The sequence below is a fragment of the Symsagittifera roscoffensis genome, chromosome 1, assembly GCF_963678635.1.
Source record: "Symsagittifera roscoffensis chromosome 1, txSymRosc1.1, whole genome shotgun sequence".
Classification (NCBI taxonomy): Eukaryota; Metazoa; Xenacoelomorpha; order Acoela; family Convolutidae; genus Symsagittifera; species Symsagittifera roscoffensis.
In genome coordinates, this window is record NC_087062.1 from 40,022,222 (window position 1) to 40,044,239 (window position 22,018).

Below are 22,018 nucleotides of genomic sequence, written 5' to 3' on the forward strand. Positions count from 1 at the left end.
ATTTTTTTTGTGACGTTTGGAAAGTTTTCGTTTTTCTCAAAAACTACTCTACCGATTTTCAGAAGAGTGGTACGAATGGAAAGTCCGGCCACTCCCCTGTGTGCCTGCATACTCCCCTATCCTCTTTTTACCTTACCCCACTTTCTATAGGCTTCGAAAAAGTGTGTTGGGGTAAATTTTGTACCCAAATTTTTAGATTTTATACATTTTCTCAAAAACTACCCACGCAAATCTGCGATTTTGCGTTCAATGGTTAGAACAGGTTCTGGGAAGCTCCCCAATATAAGCGGCTACGCTCAAATCTTTTTTACACAAAAAGTTATGGCCTTCAAAATAGTCAACTTTTCGATTTTTTGACCATTTTCTGAAACGACTTTTCTGGAGAACTACCCTCCCAAATTTGATATTTTAGTTTCAATCGAACGGACGGGTTGTAGAGAGCTCCCCTGCTTTAGCGGATACGCTCAGATTTTTTTACACAAAAAGTTATGACCCTCTGAAAAGTCAATTTTTCGATTTTGTGACCGTTTTTCAAACTTTTTGACTTCTCAAAAACTACCCACCCAAATCTAATAAGCAACGTCTTAAGCATCATTCAACCTAACCAGCTCTTGTTGTCACTTCATTTTTTAAGAAAACTTAAGTAATTGATGAAATTAACAGATTTTGAAGTCATTAAATTGGGATTTACTTTTCTTTGCTATAGGTCTGTTTTTGAAATTACTCTTGTCCTTCCGCATTAATACAAAAATGTCATAAATTTTCAACCGGGCATTTCAAGCTTAAGGTTGGCTCTAGTTCCTATTTGATAAAAACAGGTCTGATGAAATGTATGGCATCGGTTTTTTTTGTGTTTTTGTTATTTGTTTTTTTGAGACGCTTTGAAAAAATTTTCGTTTTTCTCATTAAATACTCTACCGATTTTCAAAAGAGTGGGTTTAATGAGAATTCCGGCCACTCCCTTGTGTTCTTGCTTGTTCCCCATCTCCCTTTTGACCTTACCCGACTTTCTACAGCCTTCGAAAAAGTGTTTGATGGAATTTTTGAACCCAATTTTTTGAACTTCATGCATTTTCTCGAGAAGTACCCGAGCAAATCTGCGATTTTGGGTTCATTGTTTAGAACAGGCTGTGAGAAGCTCCCCGGCATCTGCGATTAAGCTTATCTTTTGTTACACAAAAAGTTCTGGCTCTCGGAAAAGTCGAATTTTTGACTGTCATTTGAAACTTTTTGGATTTTCTCAAAAACTACCCTCCCAAATCTGAGATTTTGGTTCCAGTGTGAAGAACGGGTTGTGGGAAGCTCCACTTCATAAGCGGTTAGTCCTCTTTTTTGAAACAAAACTAATGACCTTCGGAGAAGTCAATTTTTTTTGCAGTTTTTCTACAATGTCTTGAAAACTACCATTTCAAACCTGAAATTTTATTTACAATGAAGAAAGAAAGGGTTAAGCTAAGCTGTCTGTTTTTTTGCTCTCGCCCATTTATCCTAACTCAAAAAAGTTTTGGCCTTCAGAAAAGTCAATGTTTTGATTTCTTGTTCGTTTCGTTAAACTTTTGACTTTTCGAATACAACTCAATCTGATATCAAAGGTTTAATCAAGGAAAAAAGTTGTAGGAAGCCTGTGTGTAAACTGCTCATCTTTAAACTGGGAACAAGAAACATGTTTTCTGGAAAATACCAAAATTACAAGTTTTTTCACTCATTTTTTAATAGAGCAACAACCAAACCGTTACCTGCAGGTTTAGCTGGGCCTCTAGTAACACTTTAGCTTCAAGGTATAATGGATCTGTAGTGTAGAGGTAGGGAAGGAGACCCGCAACAAAATAAGAGGGTTCGAACCTGGGCAGGGTCGGATGTTTTTAATGAGTTTTTCGTATACCAGTTTCAATGCGTCCGCTCTATAAATTGAGGCATGTTATTTGGTAAATTTCTTTTCTTTTTCAGATCGACTGGTACTGCTAATGCGTTATAATTGGCTTGCGTCACTTACCATTTATGTAGGCTCATAATTGGCGTGCGTCACTTAAGAAATTTTGTAGACTCAAAGTCTTACCCAATCAGTTTTTCCCACTAGCGTTATCGGTCGTGTTTTTTGCTTGTGTATGCGAAGTGCAACTTCGCCTCTGTGTAGCATGTGCTTTGAAGTTGGAATAGTAATAAGTTACCACAGTTGATGCTTTTTCAATTCATCAGTTGAACCGAAAAAAAAAGATATTTGTTTCAAACAACATAACAATCATAAAAATTTGTTTCAGATTTTTTCTAACTCAATATATCTCGCAGTCTTTTTGAAATGCCTAATTTATGCATAATCTGGCTTTATGCTTTCAGATAATCTGGTGGATGCCTTCAGATTGTCATTTTCCAAACTATTACTTGCAAAATTGAGTCTTGTGTCACTTTTGCTGAATGGAACTGACAATTTATCAGCATTTGTAGCTGCTTTTTTGTGACTTGTGTTTGCCGATTGTTAAGCGTTCGTGGCAGTGAGGAGAGGGACAGAAACTCCAAACCTCGAGGTCTCATGTTCGAATCCGATACATTGCAAAGTTTGACTAATTCGAGTTTTATTTCTATTTTTTTATTTTTTTCTTAAAAAGCTGCTTTTTGTTGTGCTCTCGCTGATGTTTGCTAAGCACAGCTTCGCCCCTGTGTAATGTTTGTGCCTCGGCTTATACTAAAAACTTGTATTTTACTGGTGTTTTTCAGTTCTTCGCTATTTCCGTCTTAAATTCTATTAACTAGCTAGCAATGCTGCGCTGGCATTGTATCGCAAGTGATGCGCATTTCCGCTTTGCCTCTGTCATAAAATTTTCTCGAAATTGAAAGAGCTTCACGAAACAGGATATGAGTTGTTTCAGAAAACTTTGGTGTGCCAAAATAAGTTTTCAGAAAGATGGTATGATTCAAGGTCACCTAACAATCCACAATTGTCTGCAAACTTTGTTCAAACTTAGCAGATTGCGCTTTTGAATTAACTTCGTCAAATTTTTTGGATTTCATTTTCACGAGCGAGGTCAGAGGCTCGATGTCACATAGCAAAAAAAATTTCAAGTGTCAATCAATGAAGTGAAGAAATGTATGTAGTTCTCCATGTGTTCTCGTAGTTTTTTCTTCTGGAAATTTTTTTAATTTGATCACACCAAGTGTGATCTTTTGCGCTTTGACTTTTTTCTTTGTAAGTTCAATTCAAATTTATTTGCTAAATGATTCCAAATTCTATTGCTCAAAGCAAAGAAAATTAGACTCTTTACTCAAAAAAATTGGAAATGGTGCGAAGTGAAAATTTGTTGAGCATAATTGATTCTTGAAAAATAAAGAGCTCCAAAGTGGTATATTTTTTGTTTGAATTTTAGTTTTTTTAGTTATTGGTTTTTCTAGTTTGTTTTTATTTCTGGAATTTTTTTTGTTTTGCCGATTCAGTTTTTAAGGTCGCTTTCAAGTTCATTTCCTACATTCACACTTTAACGTTCAAATTTGATATTTTTGCGGCTTGGCCTCTGATTTTTTCCAAGTTCAGTTCATTTGCTGGTGCTAAAAAGGAATCCTTTTCTGCACGTCCAAATGTCGCGAAAAAACGTGAAGTAAATTAGTGTCAAGAAACGGACTTGATATCGCAAAATATGCAGCAGTAAAACGTAGTCTATTGATCCAGTTTTCTCAAATTGGGTTTGTATTATCAAAAAATGTCAATCATTAGAGTTTCTTTAAATTCAAAGAGCTTCAAGTTGATAATTGTCGCCTTTGAACCCTAAGGTTTGGGGTTGAGTCACGGCATGACCTTGTTTTTTCAATATGTATAAAATTGGAAAAAAAATTCCAGGAAAAATTGAATTGTCAGTCTTCCCTTAATCTGATTATGTCTTGTCAGCTTACTTGCCACGGGGAGTTTTCTTCGTAGATTCAATGGTTTTTGATATACTCCTGTTATTTGTAATTTAATAGCCCTGCGTTGTATGTTATATTTTGTTTTTCTTTGTTGGTTAAGAGCTTTATTAGGCTTTTTTCTATGTGCGTATTCACCTTATTCTGTGTCGCTTCAAAGTCAAAAAGTATATATCTTTTAAAATTCAGGTAGTTTGTTTTGAAAGGTTCATTGTTTTGAAACTTGCTCAAATTTTGTCCTGACATCAGTTCCTTCAGGCATTGTTTTCGGCTGAATTGACGTCTACCTATTTGTCGGCTCAATGGCCGCTCGGTTAATACTGAAAGCTTATTGACTACTGGTGTTTTTACGATTTTCGATATTTCCGTCTTAATTTCTATTCACTAGCCAGCAATGCTGCGCTTGCATTGTATCGCAAGTAATGCGCATTTCCGCTTCGCCTCTGTGTCATGAAAGTTTGTTGAAATTGAAAGGTGTCACGACAATGTAAATTGTTTCGAATGTTCTGAGCTCATTTGCTCTCAAAAATCAGTTTGTTTCTTATAAAAGTTTGTGAATTCCAGGTAGCCCACGAAATGTGGTACAATGAAAGTGAACAAAAGTACAAGGTAATTGGTACTGACTAAGCTCCCAATGTTGAATTATGTCGAAGAATCTTATCAACTTGTATTTTGTAGTCATGTCAAATGAATTGAAAGAGAAGAAATTGAAAAAAATCTTTGTTGAATCAGAACTGAAATTAAATGATAGCATATCATTTTATCATGAGCTTTTCATACAAATGTGTATTTGAGAAGCATTTCAAGAATCAAAAATGGCCCAGAGGATGTATTAGACGTATTAAAAGTTTTCACATGCGCACTGTTAAGTCAGGTGCTTTTACGCACAGCATGAGTTTAAGTTTTATGGTTTTTCTCCCTCACCTCAAGTGGCCTTCTCCAATTTTTTTATTTGATGAAAGTTGAGCCAATGAATAAATGTGAGCCAGATATATGACTACTTGCTATCGGATGAAAAGAACATTTCGACCTCGCGCAATCGTGAAAATTTATTTTTGCTAGAGGGAACAGGAAAAAGTCAATGAAATCACCATGAATTTGCAATGATGTGTGAAATACTTAATTACGACTACAACGCTTGAGTTTTGTTGCCTCACAAATTACTTGCTTGATACTTTTTCCTACTGCATACTCATCAATGAAGTTTTTAAATTTCGAAGCTGACGTTTAATTAGATTTTAATTAAGAAAATTCAAGAATATCATTTTTGTTATTTGATATGCAGGTGTCGAACGAGGCAGAACATTTACTTCAACATCCTCTTGTACTGATGTTGCTGAGACACAAATGGAGCACCTTCGGTAGCTTGGTCTATTATGCTAATTTGACACAGTTTCTGATCTATCTTAGCGTTCTAACAGGCTACATAGTGGTCACGAAGCCGAAACACTTCTGGAAGGGAAATGCGACTGATCTGTATGATACTTTGGACGAATACGTTAAAAATTTCGATGGTTCTGGCGTGAACTACAATTCGTTCAGGCTATTTCACAATATAGGGCAGTGGATAATAATAGGCTTTGCGGTATTCAACTTGTTCAAAGAGGTTAGTTAAATTCACTTTAAAAGACTCATTCATAAGTTAAGAGTACTGAAATTATAACCTACGATTTAACATTTCCCGATGTCAATGAAGCCAAGCATGCCTTTTAACGAGAAGTTTTGGCTAATAATGGGTGTCAAAAAAGCCAATTGGCGTCAAATCGGTGAAACTCCTAGAATTCGGTGCGATTATAAAAAATACGTAGGAGTGTATTTTGAATTAATTTAGATGAGTTCTCAAAACTGTTAAATAATAGCCTCAATTTTTTTACTTCGAATATTTACTTGAGTGAGTTGTGCTGTTCCAGTTATTCCAAATCAAGGTCTACAAAATGAGCTACTTCTTGTCGGGAACTAATTTCATTGAGGTCGGCTGTTTTTCCCTCGCCCTGATACTAGTACTACCCACTGCGATTGGTCTCAACGAAGACGACACACCCACAGTGAGCTATTCTTTTTTTATTCTTTTCGGCCATAAGTGGTCATTCTGCTAATTCGTACAAACTTTCTTGCGATATTCTTGCGAAATTCGACTTACCGGATCCCGGCCTTCGACAACAACCAATACATTTTCTGAATGTTTTTTTAGTACAGATTCCGAAAATCTATCTATTATATCTTTAAATGCGGGCTTCACTATCTCGCCATGTTTAAGTTTTTCAACATTATTTTTGCATGTTTAAGCGATATCGTATATTGCAATGGTTAAGAATTTTTTTTCGATTTTCCAATTTGATTTTAGTGGTTATCTTACCGAGTTTGAATTAAGCAACCCAATATCGAATTAGGGGTTGCAAATTTGGCCTCCAATTTTACATGCCCGAATCATTTAAGTTAACCAGGTAAGACGATTTTTGAGACTTTTTCAAAAATGTTTAGAAATTTCAAATAACAAAATAATTTGCAAAATTGAAGTTCCCAACCATGTAGTTGGGTGCTGTCAGAGTACTATCAAGGATCGAGAACCTTGCCTCCAAATATGACTGCTCAAATCCTTGTAGTTTTCGAGATATGATGTTTTTTGTGATTTTTTTTCAAAAAATTTCAGAAAACTTATTAATTTTTTTCCGCAAAATCTGAAATTCCCAACCCTGTAGTTGGGTTCTGTCAGAGTACTCTCAAAGATTGCGAATCTTGCCTCCAAGTATGACTGCTTAATTCTTTGTAGTTTTCGAGATATGATGTTTTCTGTGATTTTTTCAAAAAATTTTCAGAAAACGTTCATTATTTTTTTCCGCAAAATCTGACATTCCCAACCCTGTAGTTGTGTCCTGTCAAAGTAATCTCAAAGATTGCGAATCTTGCCTCCAAATATGACTGCTCAATTGTTTGTAGTTTTCGAGACGTTTTTTTGTGATTTTTTCCAAAATTTTTCAGAAAAATTATTATTAGTTTTTAAAAATCTGAAACTCCCAAACCTGTAGTTAGGTCCTGTCAGAGTACTCTCAAAGATTGCGAATCTTGCCTCCAAGTATGACTGTTTAATTCGTTGCAAATCTTGCCACATGCGACTGCTAAACGCGACTGCTCAAATGCTTTTAGTTTCTGAGATGTGACGTTTTTTGATTTTTTAAAAATTTCTCAAAAAACTTATCTACAAAGAAATTCAAAAAATTTGAAACTACTAACTTGATGAAGATACAACCTTATTGTCAGCGTTTACCCAGGTGTCTTAAATCTTGCCTCTTAATATGGATGCTCAAATACTTTCAGTTTCCGAGATAAGACGTTTTTTTTCCCATTTTTTTTTTCGGGAAACTTAGGTTTAAAAAAATTCACAAAATTTTGGATTCCTAACCCTATAGTAGGGTGCTCTCAGGGACTCTCAGTGGTTGAAAATCTGGCCTCCAATATTCTCCAGAGGCCCATTAGGTTTTCGAGATGAAGCTTTTAAAATGGGATTTAAAAAAATTTAAAAGTTCGAAATTACCAACCCTGTAATTGGGTGCAGTCAGAGTACACTGAAAGTTTGCAGATGTTTTTTCTTATATGTGCGGTTTTTCATGAGTTGTCGAAAAATTTCGAAGCACCGAAGGTGCGTCAAACGCTAGTTAAACGAAAACTAAGAACAGAAAAAATATATGCATATTTTCACATAATTTCAGAGCTGTAGATATTTTTAAGAGCGCTTAAATACTGTACAGTCCGTTTCGCTCACGCCAGATAAACTCGACTAGGTAACATGGCACCAGACTGACCTTTGACCCATAGACTCGGCGGAGTCTGTTTTTGACGCGGGAAGATTAGTTAAGTTATGATCTTGTTTTATTCTTATTCGATAAATTAAATCATTGTTAATTAATAATTGTTCAATTAAGTAGTTTAAACAAATACAAAATGCCACTAACTGAACGCACGCACGCAAGTTGGCGTCTGCCTGGAACCTGTTCGCCTCGAGTTGTAACGAATTTTTGACAAAAAACTAGAATGAAGAGTATGCTCAAAGTATTTTTTGTATGCTCATAGAACTGGCAGTGGCAGTGCGGAGCTTTGGCCATATTTCTCTCCTGGATAAATCTGGTTCTCTTCATCCAGAAGTTCCCCAAATTCGGCATTTACGTGGTGATGTTCACTGACATCCTACTGACCTTCTTCAACTTTTTCGTCGTCTTCTTCCTCTTTATCGTCGCATTCGGATTGGGATTCTACGCGCTCCTGCAGAACCAGGTAGGCAAAGCCTGTTTCTGCCATGATTAATGATATTCTTGTTTGAATAAAACAGGTATTTAGTAAATGTTAGGGATCTGTTTTTTTTAATTTTTTTTCTAAGCTTGGGATAATTTCACTATTTTCAACAATATTAGCTTTTCTCGAAAAGTGGTTTTTTGACTTCAAACTTTCTTCTGTGTGCCTAAATATACGCCTACTCTGTTAGCCGTACCAATCTTCGAAAAAGTCTGTGGGGGGATTTTGAGCTTTTGTGTTCAATGGGTGGAACAGGTTGTGGGAAGCTACTCTGCATAAGCGGCTATGTGGAAATTTTTCCTCACTCAAAGTTTTGTATTCAATAAAAACAGGTTGTGTGAAGCTGGCCTAATTAAATGGTTACGCTCAATTTTTTATCACAAACACTTATGACCCTCGGACATTTTTGATGTTTTCAAAATCTTTTTGTCATTTTTTGAGTTTTCTCGATAATGAGGTTTTCAGGTTCACTAGAGATCACGGGTAGTGGAAAACTCCGCTGCATTAGCGGCCAGTCACAAGTTTTTACACCAAAAGTTATCGCCCTCAAAAAAGTTTTTTTTTTGATTTTTTGACTGTTTTTTTTCCAAATGTTTTGCAGTTTTTATTACTCAAGCAGTGCTTGTGTTATAGTAAAAACTCACTTTTTCCCCAAAAAATTACTCTACCGAATTTCAAAAGAGTGGTACCAATGGGAACTCCGGCCACTCCCCTGAGTGAATTTTGTGCCCCAATTTTTGGATTTTATAAATTGTCTCAAAAACTACCCACGCAAATTTGCGATTTGGAGTTCAATGGTTGGAACAGTTTGTTGGAAGCTCCCTGCATAAGCGGCTAGGCCCTTTTTTCTTACACAAAATGCTATGACCCTCATAAAACCTCATATGACCCCAATATCTGAGGTTTTAATTTCAATGATTGTAATGGGTTTTGGAGGCTCCGATGCTTAAAAGATTACGCTCTTTTTTTTAAATAAAATTCATGACCCTCAGAAAAGTCAATTTTTCGATTTTGACCGTTTTTTCAAACCATTTGGCTTTTCTCGAAAACTACCTTCCCAATTCTGAGATTTGGGTTTCAATAGGTGGAACGGGTTGTGGGGAGCTCACCTGCTGCAGCGGTTACGCTCAATTTTTTTCAGAAAAAAGCTATGACTCTCAGAAAAGTCAATTTTACGAGTTTTTGACCGTTTTTGGAAACTTACTGATTTTGCTCAAAAAGTACCTCAGCAAAATATGAGGTTTTGGTTTCAATGATTGTAATGGGTCTTGGAGGCTCCGATGCTTAAAAGATTACGCTCTTTTTTTAAATAAAATTTATGACCCTCAGAAAAGTCAATTTTTCGATTTTTACCGTTTTTTCAAACCATTTGGCTTTTCTCGAAAACTACCCTCCCAATTCTGAGATTTGGGTTTCAATAGGTGGAACGGGTTGTGGGGAGCTCACCTGCTACAGCGGTTACGCTCAATTTTTTTCAGAAAAAAGCTATGACTCTCAGAAAAGTCAATTTTACGAGTTTTTGACCGTTTTTGGAAACTTACTGATTTTGCTCAAAAAGTACCCTAGCAAAATATGAGGTTTTGGTTTCAATGATTGTAATGGGTCTTGGAGGCTCCGATGCTTAAAAGATTACGCTCTTTTTTTAAATAAAATTCATGACCCTCAGAAAAGTCAATTTTTCGATTTTTACCGTTTTTTCAAACCATTTGGCTTTTCTCGAAAACTACCCTCCCAATTCTGAGATTTGGGTTTCAATAGGTGGAACGGGTTGTGGGGAGCTCACCTGCTACAGCGGTTACGCTCAATTTTTTTCAGAAAAAAGCTATGACTCTCAGAAAAGTCAATTTTACGAGTTTTTGACCGTTTTTGGAAACTTACTGATTTTGCTCAAAAAGTACCCTAGCAAAATATGAGGTTTTGGTTTCAATGATTGTAATGGGTCTTGGAGGCTCCGATGCTTAAAAGATTACGCTCTTTTTTTAAATAAAATTCATGACCCTCAGAAAAGTCAATTTTTCGATTTTGACCGTTTTTTCAAACCATTTGGCTTTTCTCGAAAACTACCCTCCCAATTCTGAGATTTGGGTTTCAATAGGTGGAACGGGTTGTGGGGAGCTCACCTGCTACAGCGGTTACGCTCAAATTTTTTCAGAAAAAAGCTATGACTCTCAGAAAAGTCAATTTTACGAGTTTTTGACCGTTTTTGGAAACTTACTGATTTTGCTCAAAAAGTACCCTAGCAAAATATGAGGTTTTGGTTTCAATGATTAGAATGAGTTGTGGGAAGCTCGGCTGCCTAAATGATTACGCTCAATTTTTCTACACAAAAAGTGTAGACCCTCAAATTAGTCAAATTTTTGTTTTTGTGACTGTTTTTCAAACTTTTTGACTTTTCTCGAAAACTACCCTCCCAAATCTGAGATTTGGGTTTCAATAGGTGGAACGGGTTGTGGGGAGCTTCCCTGTTATAGCGGTTACGCTCAAATTTTTTAAGAAAATGCTACGACGCCCCGAAAAATCAATTTGTCGATTTTTGACCGTATTCTCAAACTTTGACTTTTCTCGAAAAACTACCCTCCCAAATCTGAAATTTTGGTTTCAATAGGTAAAACAGATTTTGGGAAGCTCCCCTGCGTTAGTGGTTGCCCCCAAATTTCTACACAAAAAGTAATGACCCTCGGAAAAGTCACTTTTTCAATTTTGTGACCATTTTCTGAAACGACTTTTCTGGAAAACTACTCTCCCAAATCTGATAGTTTAGTATCAATCGAACGGACGGGTTGTAGAGAGCTCCCCTGTTTTAGCGGATACGCTCAGATTTTTTTACACAGAAAGTTATGACCCTCGGAAAAGTCAATTTTACGATTTTGTGACCGTTTTTCAAACTTTTTGTTTTCTCCCGAAAACTGCCCATCCAAATCTTATCAACGTCTTAAGCATCATTCAACCTAACAAGCTCTTGTTATCACTTCGTTTTTTAAGAAAACTGAAGTAATTGATGAAATTAACAGATTTTGAAGTCATTAAATTGGGATTTGCTTTTTTTTGCTATATGTCTGTTTTTAAATTACTCTTGTCCTTCCACATCAATACAAAAATGTCATAAATTATCAACCAGGTATTCCAAGCTTAAGGTGGGTTCTTGTTCCTATTTCATAAAAACAGGTCTGATGAAAATGTATGGCATCGGTTTTTTTGTGTTTTTGTGATTCGTTTATTGAGACGCTTTGGAAAATTTTCGTTTTTCTCATTAAATACTCTTCCGTTTTTCAAAAGAATGGTTTTAATGAGAAGTCCGGCCACTCACTTGTGTTCTTGCTTATTTCCCTTTTCACCTTATCCCACTTTCTGCAGCCTTCGAAAAAGTGTTTAATGGAATTTTCGAACCCATTTTTTGAGTTTTATACGTTTTCTCGAAAAGTACCCGAGCAAATCTGCGGTTTTGGGTTCATTGTGTAGAGCAGGCTGTGGGAAGATCCTCCGCATCAGCGATTAAGCCCAATTTCTGTTACACAAAAATTATAGCACTCGGAAAAGTCGATTTTTCGACTATCATTTGAAACTTTTTGTGTTCTCTCAAAAACTACCCTCCTGAATCTGAGGTATTGGTTTCAGTGTGAAGAACGGGTTTTGGGAAGCCCCACTTCATAAGCGGTTACGCCTAATTTTTAAAACAAATACTAATGACCCTCGGAAATGTCAATTTATTGCAGTTTTTTTTAGAAGTCAAAAATTTGTGTTAAGCCGTTTTTCTACAATTGTCTTGAAAACTACGATTTCAAACCTGAAATTTTAGGTTTATTGAAGAAAAATAGGGTTGACCGAAGCTCGTCTGTGTAAGCGCTCACGTTCAATTTTTTTCGCATAGAAAAATTATGGCCTTCAGAAAAGTCAATGTATTGATTTCTTGTCCTTTTTTTTAATTTTGACTTCTCGAAAACAACTCAATCTGATATCAAAGGTTTAATCAAGGCAGCAGGTTGTAAGAAGCCTCCGTTTATAAACTGCTACAAATTTAAGTTTGAACAAGAAACATGTTTCTGGGAAAATTCGAAAATTGTAATGTTTCTGGGAAACTTACTAATTTTTTTACTCATTTTTTAGTAGAGCAACAACCAAGGTTTTGGGTGAAGCCCAACGCTTAAATTTTTTAAACTACCTATCCCGCATCAGTACAACGAATCGAAAAATATCAACCCGGTACCACCAGCTTAACCTGGGCCTCTAGTACCACTTTAGCTTCATGGTATCATGAATCTGTAGCGTAGAGGTAGGGAAGGAGACCTGCAAGAAAATAAGAGGGTTCGAACCTTGGCAGGGTCGGATGTTTTTAATGATTTTTTCGTATACTAGCTAAAATGCATCTGCTCTATTAATTGAGGCATGTTAGTTTGTAACTTTTTTTTCAAATTGACTTGTACTACTATTGAGTTATAATTGGCTTGCTTCACTAAGCAATTATGTAGACTCATAATTGGCGTGCGTCAATTAAGAAATTTTGTAGACTCAGAGTTTTAGCCATTCACTTTTTCCCATTAGCGTTATCGGTCATGTTTTTTTGCTTGTGTATGCGAAGTGCAACTTGGCCTCTGTGTCAAAAACTACCCTCCCAAATATGAGATTTTTAGTTCAATCGAAAAAACAGATTGCATGAAGCTCTCCTGCCTAGGTGGCTCAAGTTTTAATTCAAAAAAAAAAATTTGACCCGCGGAAAAGTAAAATTTTGGTTTTTTGTTGGAAGAAATTCTAACTTTTTGACTTGTCACGAAAAGTATCCTCGCAAATATGAGATTTTAGGTTTAATCAGTAGAATGGGTTTTAAAAAGCTTCCTGGTATAATAGGTTAAATCCAAATTTCCCCACAAAAAAATTTATGGCTCTTAGAAATTTTAGAAAAGTTATGATTTCTTGTTCGTTTATTGACTTTTTCAGTTTTTCTGGAAAATCATTCAGCCAAATGTGATATCAAGAGTTTAATTGGGACAATAGGTTTTAGGAAGACTCCGTGCATAAGCGACTACGCCTCAAGTTCTGTCAAAAGTTGTTGTGTCGTTGAAAAAACTCTTTCTCAAAAAAATTCCTTTCTACGTTTTGAAACTCGCGAGCAGGGAATTTTTCGCGAGCTGGGGAAACTCGTGTAATAGTACGACTATCATTTTTAAGTGTCGATGAACGTAGTTCAGACTCTTATATATGACGCGATGATTTTGTTTTCACTTTTATTTTTGTGAAAAATCTTATTTGTTTAACGCTCAATTTTAAGTTTTCGCGGTTTGACTATTTTTTTTTCAGTTCAGTTCATTTTCTTTGTTAAAAAGAAGGCACACTCCACCATCGAACAGCGAAAATGTAAAGGTCACGAAAACGTGTTTGACCTCTAGTTTCGACATTGGAATTTGGTTATCGTTTTCTCAGTAAAACTTTTTTTACCTATTGATCCAGTTTTGTCAATTTGGGTTATTTTTATCAGAAAAATTTTAATCATAAATTGATCTAGAAATTCAAAGATGTTCAAGGTCATGAATTTTTTCTTTGAAGTTCGAATCTTTATTTTTTTCTCAATAAGTACGTTTTTTTTCTGTTTTCTTGCGTTCATTGACTTTTTTCCAACTGTCTGTTGGCTTTGTTGCTCCAACCTAAGTCGCAGTTATTGGTGCCATTGTTGGGGCACCTTTGTGGTATTTGGTAGCATATGCTTTGCCATTCGTTAGGTGATCAGTAAACTAAGTTGCTGCGTGTTTGATCCATTATATGAACCGAAGACACTACAGTGCAATAATTAAAATTTCAGTTCAGAAATTTTCTTACGCAACACACTGGCATATTTCCTTGAAATGCATAATTTATTCATAATTTGGCTTCATGTTTTCCCATTTGTTACATGCAAAGTAGTGTGGACGCCGTCAATTGATTATATTCCAAATTTTTACGTGAAGTTTATTTTTATTTATATCTGGTGCCTGTTTTGCTGCGTAGCATTCAAAAATTTTCATGCATATCTAGCTGCTTTATTTTTCACTAATGTTAGTAAATTGTCAAGGCACATGGTGGTGTTGCCAGGACAGAGGGCTAGTGTTTGCGAAGGCTGTGTTTTTATCAGAAAAGTCATTTTTAAGTGTCGATGAACGTAGTTCAGACTCTTATATATGACACGATGATTTTGTTTTCACTTTTATTTTTGTGAAAAATCTTATTTGTTTAACGCTCAATTTTAAGTTTTCGCGGTTTGACTTTCTATTTTTTTTTCAGTTCAGTTCATTTTCTTTGTTAAAAAGAAGGCACACTCCACCATCGAACAGCGAAAATGTAAAGGTCACGAAAACGTGTTTGACCTCTAGTTTCGACATTGGAATTTGGTTATCGTTTTCTCAGTAAAACTTTTTTTACCTATTGATCCAGTTTTGTCAAATTGGTATATTTTTATCAGAAAAATTTTAATCATAAATTGTTCTAGAAATTCAAAGATGTTCAAGATCATAATTTTTTTTCTTTGAAGTTCGAATCTTGATTTTTTTCAATAAGTACGTTTTTTTTCTGTTTTCTTGCGTTCATTGACTTTTTTCCAACTGTCTGTTGGCTTTGTTGCTCCAACCTAAGTCGCAGTTATTGGTGCCATTGTTGGGGCACCTTTGTGGTATTTGGTAGCATGTGCTTTGCCATTCGTTAGGTGATCAGTAAACTAAGTTGCTGCGTGTTTGATCCATTATATGAACCGAAGACACTACAGTGCAATAATTAAAATTTCAGTTCAGAAATTTTCTTACGCAACACACTGGCATATTTCCTTGAAATGCATAATTTATTCATAATTTGGCTTCATGTTTTCCTATTTGTTACATGCAAAGTAGTGTGGACGCCGTCAATTGATTATATTCCAAATTTTCACGTGAAGTTTATTTTTATTTATATCTGGTGCCTGTTTTGCTGCGTAGCATTCAAAAATTTTCAAGCATATCTAGCTGCTTTATTTTTCACTAATGTTAGTAAATTGTCAAGGCACATGGTGGTGTTGCCAGGACAGAGGGCTAGTGTTTGCGAAGTCTGTGTTTTTATCAGAAAAGTCATTTTTAAGTGTCGATGAACGTAGTTCAGACTCTTATATATGACGCGATGATTTTGTTTTCACTTTTATTTTTGTGAAAAATCTTGTTTGTTTAACGCTCAATTTCAAGTTTTCGCGGTTTGAGTTTCGATTTTTTTTCAGTTCATTTCCTTTGTTAAAAAGAAGGCACACTCCCCCATCAAACAGCGAACGTGTAAAGGTCACGAAAACGTGTTTGGTCAATTTGAGTTATTTTTATCAGAAAAGTTTTAATCATACATTTTTCTAGAAATTAAAGATGTTCAAGGTCATGAATTTTTTTCTTTGAAGTTTGATTTTTTTTTCATTAAGTACGTTTTTTTTCTGTTTTCTTGCGTTCATTGACACTTTTCCAACAGTCTGTTGGCTTTGTTGCTCTAACCTAAGTCACAGTTATTGGTGCCATTGTTGGGGCACCTTTGTGGTATTTGGTAGCATGTGCTTTGCCATTCGTTAGGTGATCAGTAAACTAAGTTGCTGCGTGTTTGATCCATTATATGAACCGAAGACACTACAGTGCAATAATTAAAATTTCAGTTCCGAAATTTTCTTACGCAACACACTGGCATCTTTCCTTGAAATGCATAATTTATTAATGATTTGGATTCATGTTTTCCCATTTGTTACATGTAAAGTAGTGTGGACGCCGTCAGTTGATTATATTCCAAATTTTTACGTGAAGTTTATTTTTATTTATATCTGGTGCCTGTTTTGCTGCGTAGCACTCAAAACAATTTAAGCATATCTAGCTGCTTTATTTTTCACTAGTGTTAGTAAATTGTCAAGGCACATGGTGGTGTTGCCAGGACAGAGGGCTAGTGTTTGCGAAGTCTGTGTTTTTATCAGAAAAGTCATTTTTAAGTGTCGATGAACGTAGTTCAGACTCTTATATATGACGCGATGATTTTGTTTTCACTTTTATTTTTGTGAAAAATCTTGTTTGTTTAACGCTCAATTTTAAGTTTTCGCGGTTTCACTTTCGATTTTTTTTCTGTTCCTTTACTTTGTTAAAAAAAAGGCACACTCCCCCATCGAACAGCGAAAGTGTAAAGGTCACGAAAACGTGTTTGACCTCTAGTTTCGACAGTGGAATTTGATTATCGTTTTTTTAGTAAAAGTTTTTTTACCTATTGATCCAGTTTTGTCAATTTGGGTTATTTTTATCAGAAAAATTTTAATCATAAATTGATCTAGAAATTCAAAGATGTTCAAGGTCATGAATTTTTTCTTTGAAGTTCGAATCTTTATTTTTTTCTCAATAAGTACGTTTTTTTCTGCTTTCTTGTGTTCATTGACACTTTCCAACAGTCTTTTGGCTTTGTTGCTCCAACCTAAGTCGCAGTTATTGGTGCCATTGTTGGGGCACCTTTGTGTTATTTGGTAGCATGTGCTTTGACATTCGTTAGGTGATAAGTAAACTAAGTTGCTGCGTGTTTGATACATTATATGAACCGAAGACACTACAGTGCAATAATTAAAATTTCAGTTCAGAAATTTTCTTACGCAACACACTGGCATATTTCGTGGAAATGCATAATTTATTCATGATTTGGCGTCATGTTTCCCAATTTGTTACATGCAAAGTAGTGTGGACGCCGTCTGTTGATTATATTCCAAATTTTTACGTGAAGTTTTTTTTCATTTATATCTGGTGCCTGTTTTGCTGCGTAGCATTCAAAAAGTTTTAAGCATATCTAGCTGCTTTATTTTTCACTAGTGTTAGTAAATTGTCAAGGCACATTGTGGTGTTGCCAGGACAGAGGGCTAGTGTTTGCGAAGTCTCTGTGTTTTTAAGAGGCGATGAACGTATTTCATACGCTTATATAGGTCGCGATGATTTTCTCGTTTTTTGCAGGCTCAAGTTTATTTTCTTGCGATTGACTTTTGATTTCATTTGAAGTACAGTTCATTTCCGTTGTTTAATAGGAAGGCGAAGTCCCCTACCGAACAGCGAAACTGTAAAGGTCACTCAAAACGTGATTGATGTCTAGTTTCGAAAATGAGAAATTGGTTTCAAGATTTTCCAGCGAAATAAAGATTTTATTTATTGATCCGGTTTTTAAAGTAGCCAAGCGTAGTGTATCAAATTTTTTCATTTTCTCAAATATTAAATGCACAAATCTGAGATGAAGGTTTTAATCAAATCAACAAATCTTGGGGATCTCACCTTCTCAAGCAGTTATTTCCTCAATAGAATATTCCTAAATAGAAAAAAGTAATGGCCTCAAACAAGCCTATTTTTGAGTTTTCTTGTGAATTTTTAAAAGTGTTCTCGAAAAGTACCCTGCCAAATTGGAGATTAAGTTTAACCGAAAGCAAAAAAAACTTAATTTTTCTCCTTTAAATGAGCAACTGTTCTACTTCAGCAGAGAATTTACTAGGGTTTTGCGTAAAGTCTATTTTGACGTTTTCAAAATTACAAAACGGTATCAGTATTTCGACAATTCCGTATCTGTACATTGTTTGATTTATAATTTTAAAACGGGTGCATCCAGCATCAGCTGGGCTACTAGCTTACTTCGAAGTGACCGTGGCGCAGATGCGAGGACGTGAGTGACACTCCTAATCATGGGGTCGGGGATTCAATCCGAAACATTGAAATAGCTTCAACTTTTTTTGCTCGATTGTTTGCTGCTTAATGTTGGCTACTGCTAGTAAAATTACAAGCGGTCGTCGAGTAGATGTGAGAACCTGACACTCACCTGATGTGAGAACATGAGAACCTTATCTCAAAAATGATATACACATTTTTTTCTCAAGGTGTATTTTTAGTTTCTTTTTTCCTTTTTTCATTTTGTTTTGACTGTTTAGAGCTCTTTTTTGCATTGCTCAGCCTTGCCGCTGTGTCTCAAATTGGGTCAATATTGTCGAAAAGGTGCCACTGATAAGTTTTTCTTTGAAATTCGAAAGTTAAGATTTTTTTTACAGAAAAGCCGAATTTTTTGGGTCAATCCCGATTTCTGATATTTTGAAATTACCTATTTTATCCCGTATCAGTACATTAAAATCAAAATAATCAAACTTGTACCTTCAGCCTTAGCTGAGCTCTAGTGTTTTGACGCTTATAGGGTTTTTGGGTTTGGTAAATGGAACTGAATGAAGTGCATTTTTTGTCCGTTTTTTTTTCAGAAAAACTTTGTCGAGGTCAAATTCATGATTCGACGGTCTGGTTTTAGGTTTCTTTTAATTTTTAAATTTAATTTTTTTGCTAATTTGAAAGGAAAATGAAAACAGAAGTGCAAATAGCATGATGAACTTTGGGTTTTGAAAGAAGATTTCGTTTTTTTAGAACTCACAGTGGACTAAAAACAATCCTTGATATGTCAATCATACATTTTTCTTAGAAAGTGTATGAGTTACAGCGTTATAGAAATTGAACAAATGAATTTTTTTTGGGTTCATTGACATTTTTCCAACAGTCTCATGGCCATTCTCTGAATACTTTCTGGCATTACAGTATGTTTGTGACGACCATTGAAAAAAGAGAGGAACTTTGTATTCTGGTGTTTTATTTGTTTTTAAAAGTCGTGAGCGTAGGGAATATTTTTATATAGGACCTGATGATATTTTTTGTTTGAATTTGTTTCAGGAAAGTCCTTAAAATCTGTTCACAACAAAATTTAATTTTTCGGGGTTTGGCTTCTCATGTATTTTAAGTTCAGTTCATTTCGTCTGCTAAGAAAGCTAACAATTTCCACTATCAAACAGCAAAAGTGTAAATGTCTCTAAAAAGCTATCTAATTTTTAGGATTATCCAGCGGATTAAAAAAACTTTTAACTAAATAACCCTGCCATCTCTAATTAGATTACTGAGAGTAATAAACGTAGTAGTACTCTTATATAGGTTTAAGTGATTTTTTGTGTGGTTTTTCAGGAAGAAGTTTTCAAATTTGTTCACGCTCAGTTTTGATTTTTCGCATCACTTTTTTCCTTTTTGAAAACGTGGGTTAACTCCGCTATTGAACAGCAAAAATCACGAAAAACATGATTTTTTTTGCATCACTTCATTTCGTTTGTTAAATCGAACAGCAAAATTGTAAAGGTCACGAAAAACGTGATCGACTTCTAATTGCAAAAATGGAATTGAATTACCAGATTTTCCAGGGAAGTGAAGTTAAACATATTGATGTAGCTTTCTCAAATTTGCTTAATTTTATCAAAAAAAGCTCCAATCATAATTTTATCGAGAAAATCAAAGAGATTTAAGGGCTTATATTTTTCTTTAAAATTCGAACGTAGAAATTTACAAAAAACAAGTCAGTTTTTTTTTGGTTTTCTTGCGTTCGTTACTTTTTTACAGCTGTCAGTTGGCTGTTTTTTTTTGAAAAAGCGCCAATCATGAAGTGTTCTTGAAATTGAACACTTCATGATTGGCAGTTGAACCAATCATGAAGTGTTCTTGAAATTTTTCGAAAAATTCAAGTTGAAGTTTTTTTTAAAGAAACAAGTTAGTTTTTTTGTTTCTTTGCGTTCATTACTTTTTTTCCAACTGTCAGTGGGCTATGTTTTGAACACATTTTTGTCGATTATGTCTAATTTTTTAATTTTCTACCCGTTAGGTATAGTTCTCTCGTCAACACCATGCACTTAAAACGACTCTAGTTTGAAGAAAACAAAAACAACTTTTTAAATTTTTTTTGTTATTTTTCTTGTGTTGAATGTGGTCGTATCATTGTGTATTTTGCTCAGCATTCGGCTATTCTTGTTTTAAATTTAATTGCATGACATGATATTTCGTCGATTTTCATTGACCATTTCTCATACGGTTTTGTAAAATCGAATTTGACTTGACCTGTAATGAAGCATTATAGCGTGGATAGCGAAGTGTGCAGGTGTTTACTAGTATGCGCTCTTAAATTGGTTATGAAAAAAGAAAAATGGTAGATGACAATAGCATGCTTCAATAACATAGTAATGATTAGTTTATCCTGTGACTAGAATATTTTAATTGAATCAGAAACTTTTTAATCTAATCTTCTCTTTATTATTTGCATCTGAACTTTTAATTTCTCTCTAAAATAAACCAATACTTTTTTCTATACTCAAACATTCGTTCTTGTTTTTGAAACTAAATTGGAGTTGAGTTTGCCTTGGTATAGTAATGATACTCTTCTTGAATGTTCAAGTGTTAAACGGTTATGTATTTGAAAAATCTTTAATAGCAGTGTCAAAAATTAAGTTTAATACAAGACAAAATCGTTCATACTTCTACCAGGAACAATGTTTTTTGATCAAAGCTCAATTAATTGTTTTTTATCAGAACGTAAGCTATTTCGGGCATCACAGTAAAAATAACCGGGAGAGAATCAAAAACTATGGGAATCAACCGCAAACTAATCAACATCAATCCAAATGGCAGTCAGAAAATTAAAATGCTGATAGTTAGCTGCAAAAAATAGAATTCACGTCATTTAGAAAATTGATAAATTTAACGTTAAAAGAAAGTTATTTAAGATGCCGACTAACAAGTCAAAAGCTGCTTAGGTCGACCTGTTGAGGTATACGTTAGTGCCTTTTGAACCATTTTTGGATAGCAATTTTTAATCATAATGGATAGCAGTTTTTGCTTATCCAATAATCACCCTCCGTCCTAAATAAGAGTTACAAGGTGTTGATCTGACTTTTTCATGCAAATGCGCACTGTATTTATCATAACAGTCCGCAATTGATCAGTGCTTATTTAAGTGCTCTTAAAATCGGTTCTTATCAATACGGTTTTAGATCAAAGCTAATACTGCATCCGGCTCTTAATTTCACTGAAAGAATTCAAAGTGCCAAAGATTAAAAAGAAGCTGAAGACTTTTTGCTGGTTTTATTAGATCTTGAAAAATCATTCGATACAGTTAACCATGAGATATTATTGGCAAGCTTGAACGTTATGGTGTTCGAGGAAATTGCTTAAGCCTTCTTAGGAGCTACAACAATATACCAAGCTAGCTGATTTCAGTTGTAAAGTGCAACAAATCGTATATGGTGTTCCTCAGGGCTGAGTTTTGGTTCCTTTACTTGTCTTGATATACATAAATGGTTTGTCTTTGATGTTGTTGTTGTTTTTTTTAGCCCCGAGGGGGCACGTTCGGCATGCTGAAACTAAACCCCAGAAACGTCGCAACTTCGGTCGGACGAATCCACAAGCCTATGGGGGTTAAAAAGTGGTGTTCTGGGAACATTTACAAAGATGTAGAGTGGTATGGATGGAACGACAGTATAGGCAGTTTAGGGGACGTTTTGGTCAATTCGGTTGAGGTACGTATTCAGGAAAGGGCTTTAACCTGATATCAACTGGGAAAGGGTTCTTCTAGTGGAAAGAAGGACCGTTTCTTCGGCGGGGGAGATTTCAGGTGGTCTAAGGAGCAGAACTTCTGGGGGTGTTCAATCTGATATTGCCTGCTTATTTATTTGCATTTGAATCAATTTAAAATTGTCGAAGATGAAAGAACTTCGTTCACTATAGTTTTTGCAAGCCGTTATGTATTAATTTTGGATAAAACAGTGTGAATTTCAGGGGAGTTTAATTTAACGGATTAAGGGCGGATATTCTGTTGCGGTTTGGGATATGATAAAAATGCAGAGGATCTGACGGAAAAAAGTTTTGCGGCCGAACTGCGGCGCCAGTAAATAATGGTGGTGGTCACATTTAAAGGGTCACATTCTGAATGTAAATGGTCTATTGCGCTCATCTTTCTGCACACTGTAGTAACGCGGAGAGCAGCATTTTTAACTGTTTGCAGTTTGCTTTAAAAAATTTAAATGGCAGCGTGG

The 22,018-nt window shown here is 35.2% G+C and overlaps 2 protein-coding genes across 5 annotated transcripts in view; both read left to right on the top strand.

Moving 5' to 3' along the window:
- LOC134844256 (DNA polymerase delta catalytic subunit-like) overlaps positions 1 to 22,018 on the top strand; it is a 471,945-nt gene that overhangs the window by 91,944 nt on the left and 357,983 nt on the right. For 2 of the 4 annotated variants that reach the window (XM_063860850.1, XM_063860859.1), the window contains exons 13-16: positions 4,453 to 4,497; positions 5,174 to 5,494; positions 5,799 to 5,933; positions 7,957 to 8,157. The exons of 1 other annotated variant lie outside the window; for it this stretch is intronic. In XM_063860850.1, coding sequence (XP_063716920.1) covers positions 4,453 to 4,497; positions 5,174 to 5,494; positions 5,799 to 5,933; positions 7,957 to 8,157 — 702 coding nt within the window. The remainder of the gene's footprint in view (positions 1 to 4,452; positions 4,498 to 5,173; positions 5,495 to 5,798; positions 5,934 to 7,956; positions 8,158 to 22,018) is intronic. One more of the 4 variants, XM_063860867.1, reaches the window with a different exon arrangement.
- The window catches only part of LOC134844317 (large ribosomal subunit protein eL32-like), a 386,626-nt gene that overhangs the window by 91,940 nt on the left and 272,668 nt on the right, over positions 1 to 22,018 (top strand). The gene's annotated exons all lie outside the window — the stretch shown is intronic.